The sequence below is a fragment of the Excalfactoria chinensis genome, chromosome 7, assembly GCF_039878825.1.
Source record: "Excalfactoria chinensis isolate bCotChi1 chromosome 7, bCotChi1.hap2, whole genome shotgun sequence".
NCBI lineage: Eukaryota > Metazoa > Chordata > Aves > Galliformes > Phasianidae > Excalfactoria > Excalfactoria chinensis.
The window spans coordinates 4,783,296-4,808,358 of NC_092831.1; the positions used below are offsets into that span (position 1 = coordinate 4,783,296).

At 40.0% G+C, this 25,063-nt stretch overlaps 1 protein-coding gene across 1 annotated transcript in view; it reads left to right on the forward strand.

Annotated features, from left to right (window-relative positions):
* The window catches only part of LOC140254805 (von Willebrand factor D and EGF domain-containing protein-like), a 158,901-nt gene that overhangs the window by 78,143 nt on the left and 55,695 nt on the right, over positions 1-25,063 (forward strand). The window contains exons 12-18 of the mRNA XM_072341846.1: positions 9,189-9,325; positions 10,329-10,490; positions 13,640-13,744; positions 15,764-15,878; positions 18,180-18,430; positions 19,657-19,876; positions 24,805-24,942. Coding sequence (XP_072197947.1) covers positions 9,189-9,325; positions 10,329-10,490; positions 13,640-13,744; positions 15,764-15,878; positions 18,180-18,430; positions 19,657-19,876; positions 24,805-24,942 — 1,128 coding nt within the window. The remainder of the gene's footprint in view (positions 1-9,188; positions 9,326-10,328; positions 10,491-13,639; positions 13,745-15,763; positions 15,879-18,179; positions 18,431-19,656; positions 19,877-24,804; positions 24,943-25,063) is intronic.

The window sequence follows — 25,063 nt, forward strand, 5'->3', positions numbered from 1 at the left end:
AGATGGCCACGCGGTATTTTTAGGGATCAGGATAAAATCTGTAACATATTTGGAATAATTTAAAGGGGGAGAAAAGAAATGGATAAAAGAGGGAAGATGCAAACCTGCCCTCTTTCGCTCCGCCTGCCTCCAGCAGGAGCGGTCCAGGTGGCCGAAGCTATAATTATCCTCCCATGAAAACTGCAATTTGGAGCTGAAAGGCACCTCTGAAATCTGGCAATGCTCCAGAAGCTCAGGCTATCTTAATGTTGCTTAACATTTCATAAACCACCTCCCACACTCGCCCCCCCCCCCCCCAACACCTGTATAAGGTGCTTAAAATGTCGTTACCACCTGTAATTAAACGCAGAATCCAATTACTGTGTATAGCAAATCAGGTTGGTGCTTACCGTTTGTATATATTGACCATGTTGATTATGAAAAAAAAAAGTCAGGACTAGTAAAGCACACTTAGAGGAGTGTAATATGCAGATTGTATGAAGCTCTAAAGAGCAATTACAAGATAAAAGGTAATGAGGAATAATAAGGACAAATTAGTTTCAGTGAGGTAATGACACTTGAAGTTTAAATTTCTATGTGGAAAGTTCTGGAAAAAAAAATACAGCCAGCAAGGAGAAGAAGTGAGCAAAAAGGACAGTGAGAAGATGGAAAGTTAACACTTATCTTGCACACTTAGAGATGAAAAATCTTCTCATCACAATGTGTGTCTGTCCATTTGGATGCTGTTCCTAATATATTCTGCCAATCCCAGGTGCATTTTCAGGGCTGTGAACCACTGCTATACAAGTCCCCTGAGCCCATCCACAACCGTGGGATGTATAGACCTATCTTAATTTAATTTATAGGCCTATCTGAATTCATCATATTGCTTTCAGCCAAGTCCTCTTCATATGCTGTAATTAAAATCCTAAGTATTTTAAAATAAAATTATATTGAGTAGCAGCAATGGGTCAGCTGTTACAGGCCAAAGGCAGGGACTTCAAATCATTGAATCATAAAGGCTGGAAAAGGCCTTTAAGATCACGAAGACCAACCCATCCCCACATGACCACTGGCCATATCCCTCAGCGCCACATCCACACATTTCTTAAACACTTTCAGGTTCATGAGAAAAGTACTGGATTAATCTCATGGTTTATACAATTATGTTTGATTTTAAAGCTTAATTCCTGTTCTAAGGATGAAACGTGAAGGAGCCGTTTAAAGGTTTGAATTGTTTTCAGATCCTGAGGTGAAATGGGACAGTGGATTTAAGTTGTCTAAGTCAAGCATCTGCTCTTCAGATTTTGTGTTCGAACATATTGAATTTGTAATAAATATTTCTCCTACTTCTATCAGTTCAGTGGTCTTTACACTCCAGATCATGGTGCCATTATGGTTATTTAAGTGCCGTTAGTCTGTCAAGTAAATGGCTTCTCTTCAGCTCACATAATGCATGCTTTGCTGGTGTGATACTTCACAGCAGCATAGAAGGAGTCATTAGGGTGTACTGGGTCAATAGAAGCTTGTTGTGCATAAATTAGTCTATACAAAGTATAGAACACATACCGAACTCTTCAACAAAAAGCAGTTAATTCCTTAAATCAGCAGGATGTCTACGAAGAAACACACTACTCAGCAGTGTAGAGGTGGTAGCCTCTGCTACCAGCCTGCAGTGCTGGTATGACATACCTTCAGTGAAAAACCAAACCATTTATATCTCCGTAAGTGCCTCAGAAATAGATAAATGCTTGAAATAATGGCATTTCTGCCTGATCCTCTCCACAGGAACTGACTGCTCCTTAAAACTGGTCTGTAGATTAGTAAATAAGCAAATATATGCCACCAAGCTTTTGGCTGATCGGGCAAATCCCTTTATATGGTACTGAAGCACAGCACCACAGTGCTACCATTACAATTTTCTGGCCCAAAGAGAAGTATTATTACTACGTAAAGATGAAATTATTAAATGAGCATTATTCTTTTAAATATTCAATTTTTTTCCTGCCAATTAATAAGCTTTAATTTTCCCCTTCATTACAAAAATTCCACTGACTTTGATGGATACAGTATTAGCAATGTCACCATTACTAGTACTTTAAGTTTACCTTATCGAGGAAAAATTAGGTCTCTTTAGGTTCCTTTCTTTTCTCCTTTTGCTCATACTGATTACTGGCTTTTTCTTTCTACAATTCTGAGTTTCTCATCTATCCCACTGAGGAAGGATGTCTGAAAATTTCCTATGCCGGTGTTGCCCATGTTCCCTTGAATGTGTACTTGTTCATTTGACAACTGCTGGACAGTAAATGAGGCAATGTTATTAGATTACGGTTTGGAAACTAACTCAACTGTTTCTATCAAATACACTTCAGTAATAATGTCTGTAAGGCATGGAACACTTCATGCAGATCCCTATATACCGTAGCCACAAAAACACTGTTTAATACACTGCTTCAGTTTCCCTGGGACTGTGTTCTTTACTTAGCGCTTAAAGACATTATGAATTTATTCTCACATTCCTCAGGATGACATTAAAGAAATGAAGGAGTTTTCACAGAGATATCAATACTATCCAAAAGAGATTATATGCAACTTGAATATGAAAACCTTAATTTTGAGTGATGTTACCTGTGCTTAATAACCAACTCTTTCCTCAGCTTATCAGGAAAAAAGAGTTTAAAAAATAAATATGAAAACACATATTAGGTAATATTATTAGCTTCAATTACTCAGCTTTTTCCCAGTTAAACCAATTTATAAGGGAAATTTAAAATTCATATATTTTCAAATGTTTGTTTAGAAATGTTGCACTTCATTCACCAAGACATCCACAGAGAAGTGGGCCTCATCTGTATGAGCTAACGACTACTGCTACTCAGCTAATTGCAAACTAGTAACAAGTTAACTATTGCTAACAACGGCATCTTAGATGAATGAAATCATGTGATTAATAAGTACCTATCGATTTTGACCCCAAAAATTTACTCAAATATAATTTAAAAGGAAAAGTGACGCCAGGCTAAACTACCACTGATACCCCCTAATTTACACCACCTTTTGTATGGATGGAGACAGGCATTTCTCTGTCACAGAAAACATATTTCTGCTACAGTTTTCTGAGTGGTTCTCAGGGACTGACAGGCTTCGTGTCAGTTTTGAGGCTTTTCTTCTTTTCATAGCGATTTTACTTTATTTTTTGATATAGCAGACACTATATACATCCAAAAAGACAAACATCAATACCATCCTTAGTCTACAGGTTTAACTCCCAGTTCTTTCCACTCAAAGCACAGACCTGGCTGAGCTGTAGAAGTGCGATTAGCCCGATAGTTACAAAGTCAATAGAAACTAAGTTTTAAAAGGATACCAAATCCTGGTGATAAGGGACATGGAAGGTTGCATGCTTAGTGATCCATACCATTTCCTGTAAATCAGATCAAGGAGATTAGCTGCTTCTGGTGATTAGTTTATTTGCTTCAATGCAAAGCAGTGAGGGAGGTTCAGAGAGACGTGCAGTTAAACAAAGCCATTTTCTGAAGTACACAGAATTAAATGCTGGAGAAGTTTACACAATTACAGACCTGATTTAAACTGACCCAAGCCAGACAATACTGATGCATGTGTATAACTTCTTTAAACCATGCTGTTTGCAGGAAATTTCAGCCTTAAATCTTGTTAAAACCAAAGCAAAACAAAAAGCTCGGAACAAACAACAACCTCCTTCCTCAGATACTCACACACACCCAAGCAAGATAAATTTATGAGCCATAGAATTAAGACTTACTATATGTTTAAAGGTCCAGTTTAAACTGATCAAAGGCAAAAACTAAGTGTAAATCTAAAACTTCTTTATGCTGTGCTTTATTTCCTATAAATCTATCCACAGTCTATTCTAGAACCTATCAGTATATAGAGTCATAGAATTGTTTGAGTTGGAAGGGTCCTCTGAAGGCCATCTGGTCCAACTCCCCTGCTTTGAACACAGGCATATACAGTTTGATCAGGTGCTCAGAGCCCCATCCAGCCTGACCTGGAGCATCGGCAGGGATGGGGCATCCACCACTTCTCTGGACAACTGGTGCCAGTGCCTCACTAGAGGCACTCACTATTGTAAAAAGCTGTTTTTCCTTAAGTCCAATTTAAACCTTGCCTCTTTATTTTGAAAGAATTTCTTCTTCTCCTGTCAAAACAGGCCCTGAAAAAGAGACTGTCACCTTCTTTATGTTATACACATATATATAGCGTTCAAACAACTGTGAATAAAAATGTTCAGAATACCTGGATCTTACTCCAACTCAATAAGTATAAAGAAGGAAAAACATACTAAAAACACTAGCTTGGCCATTAGATCCATGACGATGCCCACGAGCCCCTTCCTGCCAAAATCCCTTGGAGCTCCATCACAGCAGCCTTTGCATGGTGTGCTGCTCTGTGGGGTCCCGCTCTGAAGTGCCTTCAAGAGACTGACAATGAGATCTGCTTTGGTATGACAATGAGCTCTCTCAACGTGCAAACCAGATCTTATATTTTACCACCTTTCAGGGCCATTTAGAAAAGAGGCAATATTCTATAGTTAACAGCACACTTTTCTTCCCCTTCTATTGCTGAAGTAAATTGCTAGCGAGCCTTTTAAAAATAGAAGAGATCAAATAGACATAAAATGTCACAGTGAGCTTTCTAAAGCAAAAATAATCTACCATATTGTAACAGCACATGGATGCTTTCAGTGTGAAATTGAAGCAGTCCATTTCTCACAAGCAGGGAGTTAAAGTACTCACATAACGCCTTTGCCACACTCTGCCAGGGCTTGCTCTTGCTCTCACCGCAGTCCCTGGCACTGATTGCTGATATGACAAACCAGAAAACTTAGAGAGAAACAATCAGTAAAAAGAATGGCAGGTAAATGGGGATTTAGTCAAATGTGATATTTACCGGGGATGACTTTCAGGATAGATTCTCTCAGGCTTCTGTTCAGATCTCAGGTTTCGGCCACCTTTCATGGCCACCCAGCATGACCCAGAATGTAACCTGACTGCAAAGCTTGGCTCATGTGTACCAAACACACACATTGCAATGCACCCTGGATACCACAGACCATCAAAGCAGAAAACCAGGTCTTCTCCACGTCAGCTAAAGAACATTCGTCTGTAACTTGCTACTTGGATAAACTCAAGTTCTTTGGGTTTTACAAGCAGGGACAAGCATGCTCCTTACCTAGAAGCCAGGGAAATAACTGGCGTGCAAAAATCCTGAGAAAGAGAATAAAATAGCTGGTCCTTTTTTTTCTTAGGGAGGATTTTCAAATGAGCTGTGGGTTAAGTACATCATGAATTCCAGAATAATACATTCAATAATTGTGCATATGATTGCTGTAATAACACTAAATATAGATAATAGTTTTAGATGTATTTGAAAGGAGGCAGATTCAGACTTGCTTTGCCCAAGCTGTGAGATAACCAAGCACCAGGCTGCCTTTGCCAGACCCTTCTCAGTCGTGTATCCGGGCACCCACAGCCATGCCAGTAAGCCCTGGAGCCTGCTCAGACAGCTTGATAACTTCCAGCACAGGGCTGGCTTGCAACCAGCCACATCAGGACACAGCAAAGTGAGCTTGGCCTGTGTGCCTCCACCTGCTTCTAAAAACCTGCTTTATAAATATTGTATTGGACTATTAACAGGGACAATTTTCCATTTGAACAGCATAAAGATCCCCTCTGATGCTTATGATATGGTGCCTGATTTGCTTTTCATGACCTAGGTGCTTATTTATCACCCTGAGCAAGAAACGGGGGCACTCCATTCCTTTCTTATTATTTGAACAAACTTCTTGCCAGTTTTGATTTCAGGTCTGCTGCTCCAAGCCCAAAGTTACACGTGTATCTTTCAAACAGTGCAGAAGGATGTTTATTTGTGCTAGGATATATTTCTAATCAAAGGCAGAAATCAAACATGAACTATACCTGTCCATCACTACGATTTCAATAAGCGTAGTTTTACAAAACTCTTGATTTTGTGTCAAATGTCGACATTTTACTTCGATACCTATGCACATTTATATAATACACTACAGCAAATACCTATAAAACCAATTGAGTATTCACGCAGGGTTTTTTTTACATCTATTATGTAGTCTGTGCTCCTTGTCAAGTTTGACTCACGTAAATGCCTGCAGAAAGAGCACGTACCATCAGCAACACTGAGCTTGCTGCTCTTTCCAGTACATTCCTTCTGTGAGTGAAGCAATGGGACGGGGCTTGCTCCCTGCTTGTTGCTTTGCACAAAGCAAACATCACCAACCAAGTGGAACTGAACCCATGTTTCTATCTAATTACCCAAGATCTAAGGGGCCTTTTAAAAGAGACCTTGAAGTCAAAGCCCTCTTCACGAGGTGGACTGTCTCCTTCCTCTTTAGCATGCCCCAACACAGAAATCACACGTTGTTTGTCATACCTCCATGACTCTGTCAATACCTGAACTTTTGGCCTTGCTCTCACCTCTGTGACTTTCCCCAGCTCCCCCCTCTACTTCTGCCTTCCTCCCCACTAATTTTCTGCTGAACTACTGGTAGCTCATATGCTGGGCCTTTTCAGGCTCTCTAATTTAATTTCCTCACCACATATGAAACTCTGTGGCCCTTGAACATTTGTCATACATAGGCTCATTAATTTCCCCTCCACTAACACCAGAAGCAAAGAGCAACAGCCTTACTTGAGTTTTCCCCATAGAAGGTATGGGTGAGTACCCAACTACTGACTGCCAGGACGCTTCTCTATAGTTAACATCACTGAGATTTCCTCTTCCACGTTCAGTTGAAACTGGTTCACACATGCCAAAAATAGAAGACAGAGGGATAGACAGAAAACCATGTTCAAAGGAAACGCCTAAAATTCCTACATCCATTAACTGTGATGTCTCATTTTCAAAAAGCATTAAATTTAAAGTAAGTAACATTGTTTAAAGTGATGGGCTGCATATACTGAAGTCTAAAGCCTGAGCTTTATTCCCTTCTTTCCTAACTGCCTTCATCAAACTGCATCCTTCTTACATAAGCATTTCACCCCTTCCACCAGCAAAGAATTCTCCTTTTCATCCTGATTAACCCACACCAGCCCACACATCTTGGGAGAAGGTACCCACCACATGTACTGGAACGTATTTCCTCCAGATTTAGACCAACTTAAAGATGCTGCACACAAGTGCATATACAACAGTTTGAGTGAAGGAAATATGAAATTCTCTATTGAGATTGTAAGTCACAGAATCATGGAATCATGAAGGTTGGAAAAGATCACTGAGATCACTTAGTACATCAACCCAGTCCCACCATGACCACTAACCACATCCCTCAGTGCCACACCTCCACATTTCCTGAACAGCTCCGGCTCCACCACCTCTCTAGTCAGCTCCTTCCAAAGTCAGTTCAGAAAGCACTGAGATGTAAGGACACAGACATGTAAGGAACCCTCTCGAAAGCACGCAGAGCTCATCAGCAAGAAACCAGCCTGTAAGCCTGGCGCTGGAGAAGGATGGGCTGCTGAAGCATGCTCCTGTGCCTCGCTCACTCCCAAGTAATGGGGTTTTACTTCACCCACAGAAGCCTGAAAAGCCGCAGTGAAATGAAATTGTTAATGCAATCTGAGCTACTTCAGTACTAGTAGGGGGAACCATTAAAATCTCATGAAAAACGTAATGTAGCTTTTTTTTTTTTTTAATTATTTTTTTATGCACTAACCACGTAAGAAAGCAATTTATCAAAGCCGTTCTGACTAATATTTTTGTACATTGCAGGAATTCACAACTAACACGAACGCTGCTAAGCTGTAAACCATTTCTCTTCCTGTAAATATTGCAAAGTGTCCAACAGCGCTGTTAATACTGCTGCAATAAAATCTCTAACCAAAAAGAAAGAAAGAGAGAAAAAAGAAGCATTTTAGAAGTAAAAAAAAAAAATAAAATAAAATAAAAAATCTTTTCACTATTGCTCACATTTATATTGCTTTCCTTCCTTTCTCTGAAAAAAAAAAATGAGAGTCATGCAGCTATGCTGTTATGGGCTGCAATCTGGCAATGTTTAAACAGCATTCATCCTACTTAGAGCGTAAATGGCAGAGCCCTAAAGGAACAGCGAGGTATGGGGAAGGTTATCGGCTCAGCAAAGGGCATTTTGCCCCTTGAATCAGAACTGAGCCAATGTACCATTAAAATATTAAGCTTCTGTTTTAGATAAGCTACAGCTCAGAGAAAACTGATAGGCAATATTGTTTTGCCAGTGCAATGGTGATGGAGCAGGAAACCAGAAAAGCCTTTGCAGCCTCTACCTGCCATGTAGGAGGCAAACAGTTCATGGTACACCATGCAGGAGCGTGCCGTGCCTCCCAGGGCTCCCAGTCATGCTCCTGCTGTTAAATACTGTTTGGGATTCATATTGTTTGTCATCATAATGGCTTCTCCTGACCATGAGAACTACAAATGTTATCAAGGAATATGAGGCCGTGGTCCTGACAGACTGCTGATACTGACAGAGGGTGTCAGAGAGCTGCCGAGTGCTGTGCTATCCCAGAGCCTATGCTGAACATCTGCACAATTAAACTTCGGCTGAGACAAAGACGTGAATTCTGCTGCACAATGACCCTTCATTTTGACTCTGTAAAGTATCTCCACTATGAAGGCAAAGAGCAATTTTAAACGATGAACTCTTGAAGCACAACAGCATGCAAATGAAACTTTATCTGAGAATCATAAAACATTTTAAGAACAGGAATGGGTTAAAATCCACCTCATAAGTGGGACAGCACTTGTACATCACTTGAATCCCATTTAAGGCCTCAAAATAGGATTTAAGGGAATCTTACACAGTACGTGAAACCTGTGCTGACACTGCAAAGATCTGAATATCACCCATTAAAGACTTAACCCTCAAAGCAAGCATTCCTTTGAGGACCATTATTTTTACTACACCCACAGCTTTTTAAATAAAAAACAATGCCTTTTACACAGATGTTTCATCTTATGAGGAATCTGGTGGCTCAGTCATCTTCAGATATCACCACTTCCCACCCAGATGCTTCCACACACTACACCATAAAAACCATCCTCCCAGTCAATGCCTCAACAGGGTCAGCCAAAGCAACACCATAACAACCACCACAAAACCTCTGATAAACCAGAGAGGAACAGCACGTGTTACAGTCTAAATTCTGTCATTTCAGAGCAAGCTCTGGAAATCACAAGCTTGGAAAACAGGGGCCTATGTGACATTCGCACCTCTGACTGCAGCCGTGTCCGGGTGTTCGGCATTGGCTTCAAGGATTCTCCCCATCTGCACTGTGAAGTCACCAGATTAATTGTAAGTAACTTCCCACGAGCTCATCAAGTATTGATGATAGAGTCATGCTGTGGCACGTTTGCATTAAACTCCTCAACCCTGAGCAGTACAGACTGCCTTCCCATTGCCGCAGTAGTTACAGATCCCATTACTGACATGTTTGCTATGAGTGGGGGGCAGCTGAAGAAGCTCAGCCCTTTCCTGATGCCTTGGAAATGCAAAGCTACATATTGTCAGTTTTGTTCTGCGGGGTTTTGTTTGACTCTTGTGTGCTTCAGCTACACTGTAGTCCAGTGAAGCCCAAAATCACAACTATTATTTCTCATTTTGTGCATCTGCATTGCATTGGTTGTTTTCTTAAACTTGTTTGAATGCTAAGCATTGCAGATAAATACAAGGCTTCCTCCACATAGTTATAGGCTCCAATAGTTCAACACCAAGTCACAAGTTCCAGTGACTATTAAACCCATCTCTTCTGCTAACAATTTCATTATGAACACAAGGGCAATGCTAGGACTGAATTATTTGGTACATCTGCATGCACAGACAGGAGATGTTGGATTCATCTCATAAATCTACCTCATAAGAAGATGTTTAGCCCGATCCCTTTCATTCGTAACAAGACACAGCTGAGATTAGCATACCTTGCTCACTGATGATATCACGTGCCCTGAGCAAGTAGTCAATGATGCAGTCAATCTAGCTCAGCAGCAAACATTGCCTGAAGGTATCAGAAGGTGCTCAAGCTGCAGAGCTCTAGGAGCAACCACAGTGTTGCTCCACCACCTTCCCCTGGCTTATCCTAGCTGTTCATCCAAAATGCCTTCCTAAAGCAACAGATCGCCTGCATGCATAGAGCAGCATGGATGGCTTTTTGCTGTGGTTATAGTAACAACATCACCTCTTTTAATAAACCATCTGTAAACGCCTTCTATTATTAATTAGAAATATAAGCATATGTTGACAACTGGAACTTCTTTGTATGAGCCCTCAGTTTCTGCACTCTCCTTCTGTTTAACTGTAGCATCTCAACGGCGAATGGATATCAAGAGATCATGAAACCACACGAGCAGATTTTCTCAGCTCTAAGGCTGTTGACTGCCAGATTCCTCTCCTGAACATTACAGAGATGGAGGCTGTGCACTTTGTAGCTGGCGATGAGCCGTTCGCGAGATGGCAAGTGAAAGTAGGAATTTCTTCTTATGTTTCTAAGACATGATTTAAAAGAAGAAAATCAGTTGTCATGGTAAATTAAAAATGCAAAGTGCAAGTGCATCCCTTCAGAATAGGAGATGCCTCACATTGATGTCATGGAGATGGGGGAAAAGACATAACCAAAACAGTGGGAGATAAAAACAGGTGTCTATGTAGACAATCCCAAAGCACAAATTGCAATCACTTCTCCAGGTAATCACCTGAGATTGATGTAGCTGGACTAATCAATTGTTAATCATTAGTATTTCATTTCAGGAAACTCCATCTCAAACTCATGATTAGGAAGCAAGTGCAAAGTGGTTCTGACCCCTGGTTTCAAGGCAGTTATTTGCACTGCACAGTGAGCAGGCATGGCATGGTGTGGTCTTGGATGGCTGTGTGTACAGTGCCTGCATGAGCTGGGTCAGCTCTGCTGTGATTTTAGCCTCTTTTGTGATACTTAAATATTTCTAAGACATTGGTGTCTTGCTGACCTTGTGCCTGCTCGCTTTGGTCTAGTTCTCAGCCTGACTGGTTATTTCAGCAGATACAGTTCCTTTGCTGAAACTGAATTCATTTAAATGAGAAATATATCTTGCAATGGAAGAAAGACTACAGATGTGTATTGACCACTGCCACGTGTAAAAATAAAACACTTGGGTGCAAAATTTTTGAGTTCAAAGAAATCTCCATGCTTGGGAGCCTGCTGCCTTTCCCCTCACCTCTGAATGCTGAAGCAGAACCAGCACTATGGCTGGCAATGCTTGCACATTTAAATCCCTTCGGTCCCACACTTAGGCATGCTAACCCAAGTCCTCCCATGGACTTCTTTGCTGAATGAACTGTCAAGGCAGAACTCGGAGCTTGGTTTCAAAGGCAGTGAGCAACACATGACAGCACAGAGAACAAAATGATGGATCTTTTCAAGATTAAAAAAAAAAAGGGGGGGGGGGGGGGGTCAAAAAGATTTCCACAAGCATTCAAAAATTTGCACTGCAGAAAATTCCGGGTATAACTTACTGCAATGTTAAACTTCATGTTTATATTAATAGATATTTTTTCAAATGCAGGGAAAAGTTTGTTTCCAAAATCATAATAAATATTTCTGTTAAAAAAAAAAAAAACAACATTCAGTATTTTAAGAATCTCTCCTCAGTCTCAAAGCAAATTTCAAGGGAATCAGCAGAGTTTCACATAAGCTTTTTTCACTGCCGATGTTGGGGGAACAAGAGCTTCCCAAGCTCTTCTCAGTGCTCTTTTATGTATTCGTGCTTCACATTTTACTTGTTTTTCCCATGGCACGGTGCTGCATGTCGATAAGACTACGTGGGCTACAGCACAACTCATGGGATCAAATGGGTTTAAATACCAATACACAACTCCCACTTGGGCAGCAGTTGAGAAAGGCTGTCCATGCAGACACCTGCGTGAAGGGGTGGAAGAGCCAGGCAGGCACTTACTTAATTTGGGAAGCAGTTCTGTGATTATCTTGAATTTGTTATCATTGCCTGTATTTGTCAGGAGCAGGAAAAATATTTGCTTACAAGTCAGAGTGGCAGAAGCTGAATTTGAATTCAACAAGTTCTCACAGCTTTCATTTCTCATTTATAAAACATTCATATGAATCAAATTGTATCTCAATGATGAGCGACACAAGCAGCCAAGATAACTTCATGGTGCATGAAATGTACTTTGGGTAGAAGGAAAGACCTCCTCCCTGTCCTGACTGCTGGTCCAGAAGCAGCAGCTCTCCCTTTCCAGGGGACACGTGCATTCAAACAGGCAAGAAACAGCTCTCAGCAAGCTTTTGGCATTTAAGGGTCAACCCAGTCTGAATAGAGGTTTGCCCCAGCTCAGTTCTCATCGCTGCTTTTGGACTTTGTTTCACATCACTAAGGTGACTAATGGAAAAGCAATTGAAACAACCGTAAATGGACCCAATTCTAAAAAGGCATCAAAATAGAAGTTTATAATAATCTGTAGAAAAAAAAAATATATATATACAGGTTTAAAAAGAAATGGAAACAGTTACCTTCCATTCACAATGCGCACTTCAGACATAAAAATTAAGTCTATTTTATAGCTTTTTATATTTTTCCCTGTCTATTCATTTCACCCATTATTAGTGCACTAACACTGAAACAACACTGGACGCTCTGGTTAAAGAGAGAAATGGAATATAAAGTGCATTAAGAATAATGTATTCCTAATGGAAGTTCTGCTGCTTGTAAGCAATGCAGTTCAGAGAAGAGAGAGCCCTGGAGCGCTGCCTCTTTTGTTTGTTCTTCTTACAGAGAGGAGGATAAGCTCCTTGGAGTCATAAAATGACTTGGGTTGGAAGGGACCTCCAGGATCAGCAAGTTTCAAGCCCCCTGCTGCGGGCAGGGTTGCAAACCACTAGATCAAGTACCAGTACTTTACTTCTTCAACAAGTATTTTTGTATTTGGGGTTTCCACACTATTCTGTTATCTTTTCACTTTTATCGGGGAAAAAGAAAATTAAATTTAAATGAAAATTCACATCAACTTTTATATTGCGTAAGTAGTCATATATTAAAACTGCCAGCCTAAATTAAGGCTTTCTAAAGAGCCTACATGTACATGGCTGCCCTTCTAATATACCTTCCTATGGAAATAGAAATAGAACCGTTGCTGTCTGGTATTACCCACCCTAGCACTTTTTAGAGGTTAATATAAAGCATCCTTTCCTTTTTTCTTCTTCTTAAGGTTATTGCTAACTGATTTACCATATAGTAAGAAAGAGATCCAAAAGTTCAGCCAAATATCTTACTTTCATTTCACACCTTCCTGGAATACATCCTTACAGTATTCGCCTCCATGCAGCCTCCACAATCATACTGAATAAAGACATAAATAAAAACCTAAGGAAAGAAGCACCTCGTGGCAATCAGAAAAGCTGAATGCCAGCCGAGCCAAAAGATCTTTTAGTTATTAATGAATAGTTTCCACTTTGGAACATTAAGCAATTTGTTAGCTTGCAGTAGAGCGACTCACAAGTGCTTTAATTTGTCCTACTGGCAGGCATCCAGTTCAAGGGTGCAACAGTATACGCTCCAAAATGGGCAGACAGTCTCCATATGGAACATTATTACTTATAAGGATGATTTTTGTATCATTTAGATCACTGATGATGGCTTCCAGTACAGTAATTCCAGAGTGCTGACCCTGTACGACGCAGTCTGCCAGGCCTGCGAATCCCATCCAACCGGACTTTGTAAATTAAAGGTAATTTAAAGAGCATAAATGTTCAATATGGATCATTCATCTCCTCCCTAGCCCTCTCTCTCCCCTCTGATGCACTGTGTGCAATAACAGTTTTAGAAGAGGAAAATCTATTTCATAGTTCAGAAGAACAGCCTGATACTTCTCTGTCTTTCACAATCCCCTGTCTGTGTATATGTATATATATATTTATATGTGTGTGTGTCTGTATATATATATATATATATATATATATATATATATATGTATGTATGTATGTATGTATATGCCCTCTCTGTGTTGGACCTTTCTCAGAAGGGCACTTTGCAAAGAGCATGGCAGACAATAGGTATGCGTGCAAATGTCAATGGCATTAAAAGGACTGTGGATGCCCTGCCATGAAGTATCTTTCCTAGGAAGCCCTGTTAGCTCTCCCAGGCTAGTTGGATGCAGCTGTAAGGTATTTCACTTCTACACCCATTTTCTGCTGCCTCGAGAGATATACTATGACGTATGTTACGTGGTCTTTGTCATATAAAAGCACCCTTGAGAGAACATCAAACATTCTTGCTTACATTAAATAACACTAAGTACAAACATATAGTGCTTTGACAGCTTCAAAACCATAATCAAAAGCCTAGTGCTATGTTTAAAACTGCCAGCACACTGGGAACTGCCAGGAGAGCACTACATCCTTTTGTTTTCCTGTGAACTTTCCAGTGTAACATCCTTCATCCCTTGAAAAAGAGATTGCCTGCTCTTATTTTCTATAGCACTGCATTAGACACCTTTTCTCTATTGCAATGGGGCTTTAAAAGATACTTTTGCTGATAAGAATATTTGAATGTGCTAATCCTGCTTTCCTACCCTGAGGCAAGTACAAGGGAACAGGAGACCACCGGTCTTCATTCTTCTAAAATGAAGATTAATCAGGTACATCTTAACCTATTTGCCTCGCTGTTCTCATTAACACTAATGGGAAAACACAGTTTTCAAAGTTGCACTGATTGCAGTAAAGTAGCAGTTACCAAAATAAGATGAAAGATCGCATTTCTCTAATAAATCAGTAAGCAGAACTGGTTTATAAGCCCAAATGAGGGCAAAGCTGTTTCAATTTAAGAATAAAAACAATTATGTCATAACCACGTCAATTAAAACTATTTGTTGTTGTGTTTTTCTTTTTATGACAAAGGCTTTCCCTATTCTTACACTTTTGGAACTCAGAAATATACGTGCCATCTCAATATGCTGGTTTGCTCTTGGTGTCATAATAATTTCTAGCCTGAGATGCTTCAAGGGATTATTTGAACTAGGCTTCCAATTGCATCAAACCACATTCTAATTATTCCTCTTATAACATCACTTTGTAATACCTAAATTGCTTTCAGAAAAGGTGTTTCAATTAAGGGACATTTTATACCCGGCCAGTTTGCATTCTGCGTTCCTCTTTTATGGAGCCTATTCTCCACCACATTATCACATCAGAAAAACAGCGGCTTTTTCATCAGAACTTCAAGCCTTTGAATGCAACAATGTAATAAAATCTAATTCACATCCAGATTTCAGTGTTGGAAATCTGTCACGTATCACGTCAGGAAAATTATGAGAGTCTTTTTAGGTTTGGGTTTTCTGGGTATTTTTTACTTACTTGTTGCACTCAAAGTTTCACCACCAATACTGCCCACTAACCCGTGTCCCTTAGTACCACATCTACACAATTCTTGAACACCTACATGAGATTTCACAGAACTCACTTCTGACAGCTACAAAATAGTCACCACATCAGCAGTCACAGCTGGAAATAATGATCACATCCACTACACACTGTTAAAATGAAAACAGAATCGTGCTCACATTCATCTGGGACGAATAGCATCACACGTTACCTAAGAAAAAGGATTCAAAGCTACAGGGAATGTACGTGGAAACTGAATGACCTCCACGTCATGCTTTCACTCAGTCAGGAGAAAGCACCAGCATATAAACTGATATCCTACTTATCTCCAAAATCTTCCCACCCATTTTTATTTCCTTTCTTGACAGGACAATACCTGTAATATAGATGGACTTTGCTATGGAGAAGGAGAGTCAAGCCCTGCCAGTCCTTGTCTTCTCTGTGAACCTGGCATTTCAAAGTTCACCTGGTCTATTAATGAAAGTAAGACAGCTTTTTCTAAGATTTAGAAGCATTTAGCTGAGAATTTAATGCTCAGTCTATCAAATGCACAGTTCCTCCACGGGTTGATTTGGATCTATCCTGCATAGTGCTTGTGGACTGTTTGCAGTGGAATAATAACTGGGTGCACAAGAAATACAGACTGAACAGACACAGAAAGAACTGCACTGTGTGTTCTAGGCATCATCTAGCTTCTCCTCTTGTTCTGGCTGAAACCTGACCAATCTTTAATTAATAAAACCAAAGTAACACCTTGTAAAGACGTTTTTGATATGCTGATACCACATGCAGGGCCCTTCTCTGTCAGCAAAAGGTGACGGACCCTAAAAACAACTATAATCATCTCACAGGTACAAATCTTTAAGGGAACAATTTGAGGAAAACACTACTTTTAAAACACTAATGTATGTTTTTTGTATCTGTAATAAATGTTTTCTTTCTCTGAGCGAAATACTGTGAAATGCCACACAAAAGACTGCAGATTGGCCCTGACTTTAAGTGATAAGGAAACATGCAGCTCATTGTGCAGCCCTTCATAGCAGGGGTCATGGGGAAAGCTGCCTTTCAAGCATTCAAGCATCTCTTGAATGCTAAGGATGGCACTGGCATTCTTAGCCACCTGGGCACTCTGCTGCCTCATGTTCAGCTGACTCTCAGCTAACACCCCCAGATAAGATCTGATCTTATGTTCCTTGGTGTCTATAACACCTCATTACCCTCCATCCAGTAAACACCATCTTTGTGTTTATCTTTAAATGCACCCCATCATCAGTATTTTACTGATTACTTTGGGCACAACTTTTATGGGCTCCACAGCTTTATTGTTTGTGAAGTAGAAATTAAATTAATAGATGGAAGATCTCAACAGTTTTGCCAGGACAATTTGCTGGAGAAGCAGCTTAGAAAGCTTTGATAGCACAGCAGCAATGAGTGCAGAGGCATTTAAATAGCTGCATAATGCGAGGCATGCTATGGAAAGCAAAGTGTGATAGGATACACACACATAAAAGAAACCCTGATGATACAAAGACACAGGTTGTCTTTATGAGAACAAATATGCAGTTCATCATTTTAGAGTGCGACTTTAAATGGAATTCAGTTGTTTTTGATCAGTCCACATCATAAATATTCTCTAAGTTAAAAACAATTGTGGACAAGTTGCATTGTAAGAAGATTCCTGTAAATATCAGTATATGTCAATTTGTACTGCTGGTTAAAGAGGAAAGAGGCTGGAGACTGAGGAGGCTTCCGACACTGAGATGAAACTTCCAGCCCTGCATAGTGCTGCTATCACCTGAAGGTATTCATTTGATCTTACTTTTCCTTGCTTTCTAATATTAAAATGTAATATTTTCCTCCACCTTGCCTTGCTCGCATCTTTTTATTGTAAATATCTTCAGGCAGCATTTGTCTAGCACTGTACAATAGCCCAGTATAATTAGGCTTTTATCATCATTAACGAAATACCGAATGTAAACAACAATGAAAACAACACTAAAAATAACAAGGCCGATGTTGATATGATATGCACTAATGTCTCTGGGGATAGTGAATTTCAGTATCACAGATGTACATCTCCTGGCACCGAGAAGATCATTATTCCAGAAATGTCCAACTGAATTCAATCAAACTGCTGAGGCTTAATTACCATTCACGTGTAAAGACAGTAGAATCTACTCAATGGAAGAGTTACACAACTTTTGCCCCCAAAATCTGCCCAGCCAATTTGTCAGTCATCATTTTGAGAACTGGTTTACTTATATTTAAACAGAACAGGGTAGAGTAGGGTAGAGTAGGGTAGAGTAGGGTAGAGTAGGGTAGAGTAGGGTAGAGTAGGGTAGAGTAGGGTAGAGTAGGGTAGAGTAGGGTAGAGTAGGGTAGAGTAGGGTAGAGTAGGGTAGAGTAGGGTAGAGTAGGGTAGAGTAGGGTAGAGTAGGGTAGAGTAGGGTAGAGCAGTATACGTGCATTAGAGATACAGTTAAAATCTCAGTAAGAACTAGGGAACACGGAGCAGTAGGAGGTTACAGAAGACACGTCCCATCTCCCCCCATGTTTTTTGATACACAACAGTAGTCAGAGTACCGCACGGAACATGAGAAAAATAGGAGTAAAAAAGTGCGTGTTTGGTAAAGCCATTTGCTACCTCTAACATCTAAATTGTTTCCTCCACCAGTCTCAGGATACTTTCATCACTGAGAGAACCCCTACAAAGACCTGTACTGCGAATCTTTACACGGCAGAAACAAGAATTTATGTAATCATGGTTTCATTTTTGCTGTTTAGACAACCTGCCTCCTGTGTTCCAGGCCCCCTCCAGCCAGCTGCTGACATTTATTGGTGAGAATTTTGTTTACCAGTTAACAGCGGTGGATCCGGAAGGGTCAGCTGTGCTATTCATCTTAGAGGCTGGGCCACAGGATGCCAGGCTCTCTCCCGCTGGCCTTCTTATCTGGAAAGTTGATTCAGAAGAAATGCAGACCTTTGAATTCACCGTGTCGGACGAATGCAATGCGCAGAGCAGATACACTGTTGAGGTAAGGAAAGAATACTTAAAAGGAAAGAATAACACACCTGTTTATCATGTTCTCATTTTGGTGCAATTGTCACTGTAACTAATCATTTGTTACCATCTAAAAAAAAAAAGACTTTAGTATTTCCTCATAAGCCCTTATATTATGCAGCATAGCAATAATGATCAATTAATGGAATAAATACCTCTGAGAACATAGAAACTATATGTACAATGAACAAGAGAATGCTGTTGATTGCTGTTTGAAAGAACTCTCTTCCAGAGCCTGTTAATGGTTCATTAATCTGCTTTAAAATTCACATTCTGCATTTGGATCGCAGGGAAGAAAAAAAAAAAAAAAAGCATATAACATAAAAGACCGAGTTTCAGCTATAAAAGGGAGATTATAACTCATTCTCAATGATATCTTTAGAGGGTGTCTTGCTCTTATGTCATTACTCCACACTTTAAGTTTCTTGGCAGAGCTCGTGCATGACTTTATTGCATAGCCTAACATTAATCCTGTGATAGGATGAGCTAATAAAGTGGGATGCAGAACCTTGACAAGAGAACAGTTTTGTGAAGAAAAGGATATTTTTTCCTAAAGACTCTAATTTCTACTCATTCAAGCTACTCACATCAAAAAACACTGATCTGCTGAACACAGACAGCAAAGGGGAAATGTTTCAAAAGGGGAAATGTTTCAAACTAGATCTGCATTTAACAAAATGGGAGAGTACAGAGGTTTGAATCTGTTGAAATCCTGTCCTCATCCATATGTAACACGACTGTGGATCTCTATTCCTTGAGAGAGAAACTGGGTACAGAATGCCACAATCCTCATCCTGACTGGGAGCCGTTTATAATGTAAAACAGCAAGGAAGGTACACAGGCAGGCAAAGAGAAGAGATTTTTCATTTCTTTGAAGAATGAGGAACAAATCTTGCCCTCAGACACTGTGTAAAAACCACTGTTATAGCAAATAGGGTTTCTTTCTCATAAGAAGTTAGAATTTGCCCCTAAATGATGAAGAAAAAAATCCCTCTAAAGCCAAGATTCCAGTCAGATAAATAAGTATGCTGAGAACAAGACCATCTATCTAGACAAAGGAAATGGGTTAGAAATAAGTATTCATAATACTAGACAACGTGTTTGCACTGCAAATCTGGCCCTTCCTGACGGGTACCAATATACCTCTCAGCAGTGATTATTTAGAGGAATCTTATCACAACTCTCTTTTGCCTTCCACAGGTTCGAGTGAAGCCCTGCAGCTGTCTCAATGGTGGAACGTGTGTTACCAATATTAAATTCCCTCCAGGCCTTGGCGAATATCTGTGTTTATGTCCAAATGGATTTGATGGAGGGCTTTGCCAGGAAGATATTAATGAGTGCAAATCAAACCCGTGCAAAAGCGGAACATGCGTGGATGGTGTGGACAGCTATGCTTGTGAATGTCCCCCTGGTTTAGGAGGTAAGACGTCCTTTCTTCCAGCTCTAACTAGAGACAAATTGCATTTCAGGAAGTTTAGAGTGCAGTGCAACCAGAGATATATGTCAAATAGTCAACATTTGATTCCATTTCTGACTTAGCTTTTGACAGATAACGTGTAAAAGCAGCAATCTAATTATCCATGCTCAAGGAAGGAACAGACCTAGAGGTCTGCATCCTGATACAGGAAGGAGAGAGAACCTGAAGTGTCAGGTGAGAGCGCAGCATCTCAGAGATCACAGAGGTGAGAGCTGCTTGGAACTGTGCTGGGCTGTGTGGAGCTGCTTCCAGGTGTCACACAGAGCCTTGCACCTCCTCCACACCAGGACCCACATTCCAGCTGCTGGAATGACAGCTTGCTGCCAACACAACAAGCTTTCCCATCAGCCCAAACATGCTGCCTTCTGGAGCCTTGCTGAAGCCTTTTTGTTTGCAGTTTATCCTTTCAGGAGGCAGAAAGCAAATCTGAACATACAGGATTTCTAAACGTGGCCTTTTCTTAGCTTTGCTGCTAGCATCAGTGCCATTTAAAAGAGCAGCCACTCGCATAGTAGTCATTAGTTTGATTAGTCATTGGAAAGGGAACGCTTTGAGTTACTATCCATTCATGTCAGAGTCAAAACAGCCTCCCAGCAGTGAAGGAAGGGTACTAACTGAAACTGCATTAAGATACTGTTTGGGTGAGCACCATTTGAAAAGCAAGGGAAAAATATATATAAAAAAACAACACCTTAAGCTGAACTCACATTTTCGTGCTTGAAATCATTGTAAAAAAACCCCAACCTGCTCTGTTCACATATGAAAGCATGGATGAATCATGACACCCAAAATATTGACTGCAGTACAGCGCTGTATCTTTGAAAATTTTAAGTAGAAGTAACATCAAAAGCATGTAACTACTAGTGCATATGGTATCTATATACAAAAACCCTGAGCAGATTATCCTCTGTGGATTCATAGAAGCATGAAGGCAACCTTTCTCTCTTCCAGCTGTTAATGACGCCTTCTCTGTTTTAGTTACATGGGATTCTAAGTTCAGACTTTATTACATATAAGATTCCAACAGAAATGAAACAAAAGCAATTCGGAGCTCATAAAAGTGGCCCAAAAGTTTCATGTTGTTCTGATAATTGAGGCCAGGTAATGGGACAGTACAGCCAAAATCTGCCATCTGAAGTGTTTATGCCACAAAATACTACCGAGAGAGCTACAGACAAGCCTGTGCATAGAGAAAAATGATAGGAAATGAAATTTTGATCAAAATATAACACTTCAAACAAAATCAACACATTTAGAGTGGCACAGTCATGAATTCTCCTGGAAATGATTTCCCCAGGGAAACTGGGGAACATCTTCGGCTGGATTTGGTTAAATACTTTAAATACACTGTTGAGAATAATTCTTCACTGCCTTCAAGGAGGTAGATTAAGTGGACAAAAAACAACTCCATGAGGTAATAATGTCAGTGTATCTGCTCCTGTTCATTGACCTTCACCAGCTCCTGAACATAGATGGAATAAAATCAAGCTCCATTATCCCGCATATAATAGTTTGCTATAATAACAACGCTTTGTTTATAAACTCCTATGATGTGTATTCTAAGCAGTTCTTATTCTTACACAAACAGTCAAGAATGGAATATCCAACACTTCAGAACAACGTGCCTGAAAGCAGCATACAGCCAGCTCTGAAAATAAGGACCAGGGACACCTTAATGGCCATAAAAACACTGCTTTCCCAAATCCTCGAGCCCTGTCAATTCAGATAAATGTGCAGTGCTTTTGCTGTGCCTCCCCAACCCAAAAGCTAAAACAGAATCAACAGCAAAAGAAAAATGTGACTGAGCAAAACAGAAATGCATCTCAAAATTTTAATAGCAGGTGAGAAATTATAAGCAAGTGGAGCTGAAAGCCAGCTGGGAAGGAGATGATTTTACTTCAGGGTAGGTTCTGTGACAACAATAAAAGCTCATCCTTGATGCTGTGTTTATGTCTCAGTTCCCCAGAAAAACATCAATAATCTAATGAGAAGGCAATGCTATACTGCTCAAGTGACAGCATCATTTCACCATCAAATCTTTACAAATGATAGGGAACAGGTAGTAGAAACAAAATGTTAACTCTCTTGAGAGCTTCCAAAACACCACTGAAGGAGAAGAAGGATAAAGAACAAAGTGTTTTGCTGAATGGTAGCAATTCAGGTGCATCTCTGTATCTCTGGCAGTCTAAATGCATAACGTAGAAAAGGGAACAGGGCAGGGAGAGCCATAGGAAAATGTGAGGTGATGATGACTCCAGAATTATTAATACTTTCAATTTCTGCAGAGGCTAATGCATGCTTATCTCATTGTGCATTCAAAGCTCATTCATTCTCCTGCACCAGTGTTAACAAGAATTCCTATTGTTTCTTCATTTGGTCACTGAAAGCAAGAATCTTATCTACTTGAGAACAGAACACCTCCTTGAAGAAAAACACATCTAAATCACAAAACCATCCTTTCTTTCCCTATGTCTCCATTCACTAATATGGGGGCAACAACAACAAAAAATTGTTCATGGTTTGTAATAACCTTACAGTCTCTCAATGAGATTTCCTCTTCATTTAGATTCAGTTTCACTTGAACACAGTCAAAAAGTCCTTCCCTACATCTGTAGGTGGTCAGCTCCTCTCAAGGCATGAAAGGAGTTGATCTTCTCAGCCACTTTCTCATGCGGGGCCAGAGAAATAGAGCTGGCAAGGAAACAGATGTTTCAACCTTGCAACTTGATGATCTTTTATTCCTAATGTTTTTGTTTGTGTGGTAGCAGTGTCAACAGAACTGGGACTCCCTTGTGTTGCAGCACACTGGAGGTCATGCAGGCACAGTAACTGACATTTCTTGTGGAAGACAATTTTCTATCCATTTCTACTGCCTCTCCAGCAGCCATCAGCAAAGTTTAAGACCTTCCAAACGTTTGCCTCAGACACTGCTGGATTAACATCATGCCAACACTGATCAGATGGCATTTAAAATTAAGTCTCTTAGAGCAAAGTGAAGTGGTGCTTGCATAGTTCTATACTTAAGTTGGTTGGTTATTACAATTGAGGCTGTTATTTATGGTTTTGCTTTGTTTTCTGTAATGCTCTCATTTTTGAGACTTTAAAGCCAGCCCTTTGCAAAATAGTGTGGGGTAAGGATGGAGAAAAGGAAAAGGGACTGAGGGAGAAGCAGATCTTGTTATGTAATCTGGGAACTTCATTCTTCCTTTGATTGCCTGTTATCACGCTTTATTTTAAACTACTCATAGAGAAAGAAAATAATTACTAATCTAAACAACAGAAAACTCATTCAATATTCCCCACAATATGATGTCTAATAATCTTCTAGTGTGTCATCAGAAAGCAGTATCAGATAGAAACAGCATGATGCCATCAGCATGCTAATTAAGTTATACGTTATAAACAGTAATCCAAAAAGAGAAAAAATAAATAATACCTGTAACACTAAGTGACGTCCAAAGTGCGTAAAACAAGGAGTGCTTTCCTAAGCAAGAAGCATGTACAAGTAGAACAATCTCTATTCAGATGGCACCAGAAAAGGGACATGGCTTTTGTTCTGCTGTTCATTTTTTTGTCTGCCCACAAGACAAAGCAGGCATGAGAAGGTGAAGTCACTGGCTATATTGAGGCAGCACAACTAAGAAAGACTTCAATTGGATTTTCTTACATGGAGATGCTATTTTAACTTGAAAGGAGCTCTGGAACCTATCTGAAATGCTGAAGAAATGAGAGATTATGCTGCAGAAGATGAATAACGATGTTCTGTTTCTCTAATTCATTCCTCTGTGCCAAATTTATGTTTTGAAGAAAGCAGTTTTAAGAGTATGAAGATATTCAATCTTAATCAACCTGAATATCCAATAAGGATACTCTGAAGAAGACATTTGGGCTCCCCAGAAAGCATCCCAATCTCAATGGTTATTCTTACAAGGAGCAAAGAACTAAGGACATTCCTTAATAGAGATATTATGGGATAAATCAAGACTGGGCTGCATATTCCAGTAACCAACAGCAGTCAAGCAAATTTTCCTCAAGTGCACGTATTCAGCAGCATGCTTATCTAAAGCCCAAGTGAGCCTGTAAACAACAGTGTACATGATTACGCCACATCACTTCACGTTGACATAGTCATTTTAGCTTTGGGTTCAGCCTCCTCTACAGGTATCCATTCATTCATTCATCCGGCGCTGTGACTCTGAACATGAATTACTTCAAGGGATTTTAAAATGTTTACAGACAAAAAACCAACAGCAGCCAAGATCCATTGTTTGGGATTTAGATCCTAGGGCAGCTTATCTTCTGAACGCCAGCTCTGCAGCTCAGAGACATTCTCAGAATGTTCCTTCAAATTTTAATTCAAATAGAAAAAAAAAAAAAACTGTTTTGTTTTAAATTTGATCATTTTGTCAGATTCACCTTTAGCCAGACCCTATCAGGCTGCTGTACAGTAAGCGATTAATAGTGTGACATTCCCATAGAAATGAAAAGCACAGAGCATCAGTGTGGGACTCTTTGTATCCTAAAGCCAAAATGGGTACGTTGGCTGCTTTGGTGTATGACAAAGATCTCACATAAACACAATAACAAGAACAGCAGCTAGGATATAAAAGGCAGAGCAATTATTTAACATGCACAGGTTTCTAGGAGCAGTAGTCCCAAGTTCAGCACTCCTGGTGCCAACAAGAACAGTACTAAACAGTCTGATGAAAGTATGTTTAAGGCCAAGCGTGGGGAATTTGATGCTAACGTGAGTGACAACCCCTGTAATGAGTTTACAGATGAGAAATAAGCCTCAGTCTGAATGAACATTTGAGCTGAAGTATAAACAGGGAATATCTCCTGATTATTAACCTCTGCTTGTTTTGCCACAGGGCTTACTTGTCAGGAAGACCAGAATGAATGCGAAGAGGGTCTATGTTTTCCTGGAGTGTCCTGCATAAATACCTTTGGATCATACGTATGTGGAAATTGTCCGAGTGGGATGGAAGGAAATGGTAAAACTTGCAAATGTAAGAGCATGATTTGTTATAATAGAAGGGTAAAAATGGGCCCACTTCTACTGTTCTTATTCTCAATTGAGTACTTTGTCATTTACTTCAAGGACAGAGTTTTAAACATACAAATCAGACT